Source organism: Echinococcus granulosus (assembly GCF_000524195.1).
Source record: "Echinococcus granulosus chromosome Unknown EG_S00227, whole genome shotgun sequence".
NCBI lineage: Eukaryota > Metazoa > Platyhelminthes > Cestoda > Cyclophyllidea > Taeniidae > Echinococcus > Echinococcus granulosus.
Window position 1 is genome coordinate 66,251 of NW_020170607.1, and position 4,276 is coordinate 70,526.

The 4,276-nt window shown below is 43.2% G+C and overlaps 1 protein-coding gene across 1 annotated transcript in view; it reads right to left on the reverse strand. All coding sequences in view use genetic code 11, as the record gives it.

Moving 5' to 3' along the window:
- The window catches only part of EGR_10513 (hypothetical protein), a gene marked incomplete at both ends in the record, with an annotated part of 7,689 nt that overhangs the window by 1,003 nt on the left and 2,410 nt on the right, over positions 1-4,276 (reverse strand). The window contains 3 exons of the mRNA XM_024499762.1: positions 429-541; positions 2,268-2,309; positions 3,232-3,286. Coding sequence (XP_024345836.1) covers positions 429-541; positions 2,268-2,309; positions 3,232-3,286 — 210 coding nt within the window. The remainder of the gene's footprint in view (positions 1-428; positions 542-2,267; positions 2,310-3,231; positions 3,287-4,276) is intronic.

Here is a 4,276-nt window from a genome sequence, read left to right on the forward strand (position 1 = left end):
AATAACAATATGGGGCTATGCACTACTTGTCTCCCATTTGATGTAAGGAGGATGCAAAGAGGATATCACTGATGGCGGCATACTGAAATATGTCCGACAACTTTAATCATTTATAGTGCCTCATGCCTAACTGGATTCACTAATTGCAATTTGGAAGTTTGTACTCTTCCATCCATTTATCCATCCATCCATCCGAACATCCATCTATCTAGCCAATATCCATCCATCTGTCCACCCATCTATCCATCCCTCTGCCCACTGAAGGTCAAATTGTTTTTAAATGGTTTATACACTGATTTGTTAAAATAACGAACTAAGTTTGAAGGTTTGACACTGTCCCAGAATGCGTTTAGGACAATATCCCTCTGTAACACGATTGACACTGGGAAGTTACTCTTTGTAGAGTGTCCTCCAGCCCTAGGTAATACCTGCTTAAATCCTTTTTCTGCAGAAAAAGAACTGAAAGCGAAGGAATCCATTTGAATAGCCAAAACTTATCATTATCAGTAGACTCGAGATTCTCCTCGTTGCATAATGACGGCTAAAATGACAAAATGATCAATGGGATTGTCAGGAGAAGACGCTCGAATGGGGGAAAGTTGTGCAGAGGGCCGCTATTCATTGGAAGGTCATACAAGCATTTCCGTCTCCCTCGGTTCCTGTGATGACGTTGAACCCAACTTCTAGTGTCCAACCCTTCTTTAGGGTCTTTTAGCAAGGCCGCCCCTTGTAACTTCTTCAGTGGTAAGTAAGGGTTCTGCGAGTGACACCATAACGCGGCCTGTTTGTTGTGTTTATGGTCAAAGGCTTTGGAAGGGCTGGTATTACTTGAAGTCTTGTAGAGCTGGGAAAACAATGAATCTTTCATCTCCATGTGGGATTTAACAATCTTTTCGTAATTTTAAGAATCAATGCAAAATGCAGGTACGAGACCAACAGACTTGAAGGCAAAACAAAAGTGACACCACGTTCAGTCCACTTCAGTTCTGGTAGGTTTCCTCTTAGACGACGCACCCAACCACTAATCATGCCTGATAGATAACCACACTTCATACGACTTCTGCAGGAGAATGAAGGCCATTTTGGCATGACTCGAAACTCCATTGAATTGTGGCGAGTCACTGATCTAATATTTCCTGGTGTCACCGATTTTGCATCATAGAGTACACAGAAAAAGGATGACGCCCTCGTGAGAGGTGGACCTGCTGAAGATGTGTCAGAGGTGACAAATAGGCAGAATGTAGTTGTAGAGATGGGGGGCGGCATCGAGAATGGCCTGGCAGCAAGTGTCAACGATGATGGCTGAGCTGACGTCACTGGCGAATGAACTGATGCGAGTGGGAAGGTAGACAAGTAGAAAAGCAAACATGTGGATTGAAGGAACGTGAAATGAGTACCTTGATGACCCGATAGGAGATTTGTGTACAGACGACAAGAAGTGAGAAGGTGGGGCACATTCCCATACACTGTGCGGGCACGGCGTGTCACTGGGACACACACAAGCACGCGTCGGAGGAATGGCATGGCATGGCCTGGCATGGTATGGTATGGTATGGCGAGGTGAGGCAACGCGAAGCAATGTAATGCAACGCAAGTCACCACATCAATCAAACTGTCGCCTTGGGAATTGGGGAGACAGAGAGAGAGGAGATGGTTCTTGGGCATTGTGCATTCCAGAGACCAGTCAAGCCCAGCCCAGCCCCGTCCAGCTATTCAGCTAGCCAGCCAAGTGAAGTGGGGCAAGCCAACGGGGCTTGGTTTTGTTCAATTTGGGTTGACTGGATGGGGGTGGGATGACCGCTTTAATAAAAAAGTGATGGGAATTATTTGGAACAGAATGTCTGGACCTGTCGTTCATTTATGCATGGGTCTATCTCCCCCATCCATCCATTCATCAAACTTAAATTCATCTCTTTGGCCTGTGATTAATTACTTGATTCGCTCATCCACTTCGGCTGAATTTAATTTTCGCTTGTTATTTCTTTCAAGTTTAATTTATCCATTCATCCGTCCCGTATCCATCGATCCATCCAGTCAACCATCCTAAAATCCACTCTTTTCCACCACATATCTGCCTTGAGCTACCATGGATGGCATATTTTGCCATGTTGTCAAATTTTTATGCTTCCAGCACAGGCCTGCCTCCCTTGTGACACGTGACAATTTGATTTGCGTGATTACAATTGCATCGAATTCACTTGTCAGAATGGACTTCCCATTGAGAGCCTCGACCATCCCACTGTGCTGAGGCCACATTCCTACCTCACCAAACACTCTTTTTTACTTATCTTTTTTAACGATTTACAACACTGAAATGTGCAATTAATAAAGAAGTTGATGCTCACTCAAATTCCTACACTAGTATTGTATTACCAGGAGTGGTTTTCCGTCTCGAAACTACTTTGTCTAGATGCAGACAGCTATTTCTGGGTCAATTTCTCCAAAAGGAAAAGTAAGAACATTACTCGCTGTCATTTGCTGGTTGTTATGATTTGAAGGTATGTGGGCGCGTCTGCCAGGAGTACACATTCCTCTCCGTCGGTATGTCCACTCAGCTTTGGAGGCAAAGCTATTTACAATACATTATCTCAATAACAGAAACAACGTCAAATCATCCTGGTGTCGCTTCACCTCCTATTTACTCGGTCTAATCGAAAAGAGCTGTCTAGGATGGAGTTGCTGAATTGCCTGTTCACAACCTCGGCCTGACTTAAGTTCCTTTCATGCGTTGACCCCCTTCCAACTGACATTGCAGCATTGCATCAATGACGAAATAAACACATCTTGAAGTTCGCCATAAAATCGCAAGACCCACCCACATCCCGAGATATGCATTTGAGGTGGTGGGGGGCCACAGAAGGCTGGATCTGGAGTCGATGTGTTTACCATTAGATTTCCATAGGAGCTATTTCCACTTCGATTTTTTGGTCTTAATTGTTAATGAACGTACTTGTTGATGTCGATTTTAACTAATGTATGCATAACTGCCACTTGACCTGCTAATCATTATTTCAAGTTTTCACGGCAGATTTGAATGTACCACATTTTTCAATTTCATTCCTTTCAAAAAAAAACAATTAACTAACAGACGGCTCGCTTCACCGCGTGATTCACTGCCCTCTAATGCCTGAGGGCGGAAAGGTTCACTTGTAGGTCATGTGATCGACAACCGAAAATGAGGGCATTTGATTGGCTGCTGGGAGGTTGTTGCCTTCGTAGGTGCCTTCTCACCAAAAATCGTAAAGCTTTTACACAAATAGGCATTTTATGAAACGACAACGAAGTTCTTTAATCACTTTGTTAAAAAATAACCCGAATTAAGTATTGTAATTGAACTGAAGAAAAAAGGTGGATCAAGATTGGCGATTTTATTGGCAACGCAAGTCACGATAACTGCTTATATAACTACCTTGAGTGTCCACGAATTTTCTCAGCATCACCTCAGTTCTTTGATCTTCCGACGCTGGAAAGGTTAGCATTGTTAATTTCTCTTCCATCTACCCCCATGGCTTTCTAAACATTCCACGAAGCATTTTAAGCGCGCACAGTAGGTTTGCCAGCGCAGAAGAATTCCTCACAAACTCCTGAAAACCTTCAACTTGACGGCTTTATGGGGAATCCCATCCTTCATTCCCTATTGTTAAAATCATTCATTGGGTAGCGGAAAACTTGATTGACTAACATCTTCAAAATCATCTATCCCTTTACCATGTTATTCTGTTGTTGTACTAAGCCATTTTCACACCATTTAGGCAGTTGTCCAAACCTCCATTAATTAGGCAAAAGTTCCCAGCAAACGATGTGATGAATTACAGGTGTCTGAGAGCCATAGACAACCTGAGGTCAAAGTCTATCACAACGGTATTACGTTCCCATTCCGCTAATTTCCCTACACCCCACGATGCCCTCTAACCGCGGTTACCAAGTTTTTTTAATTAGCGTGGGAGTATTTTTATGCGTGAGTGCATTTCGTCAACTCATTCGTGTGTGGTGTTAGGCGAGATTTCCGGGGCTAGGGCTGCAAAGCACAAACAAAACCCCTCGAATGTAGCATTTTCCTAAGCGTCTAATCAGGTAAATTCTCATCAAGTAGGCGCCCAAATTTTGGGAATTAAAAACTTCATTTCCTTTTTTCCTCTAAAAAAAGTGGTGAAGACAGAGTGATGTGCATTCAAGGAACAAACAGGCTTCAAAATTATCGATTTGTCACCTGATTCGAACCTTAGCTAATTGCTCATTCACGAAGGTTTTAATCGATTTATTGACCGGGGAGTAA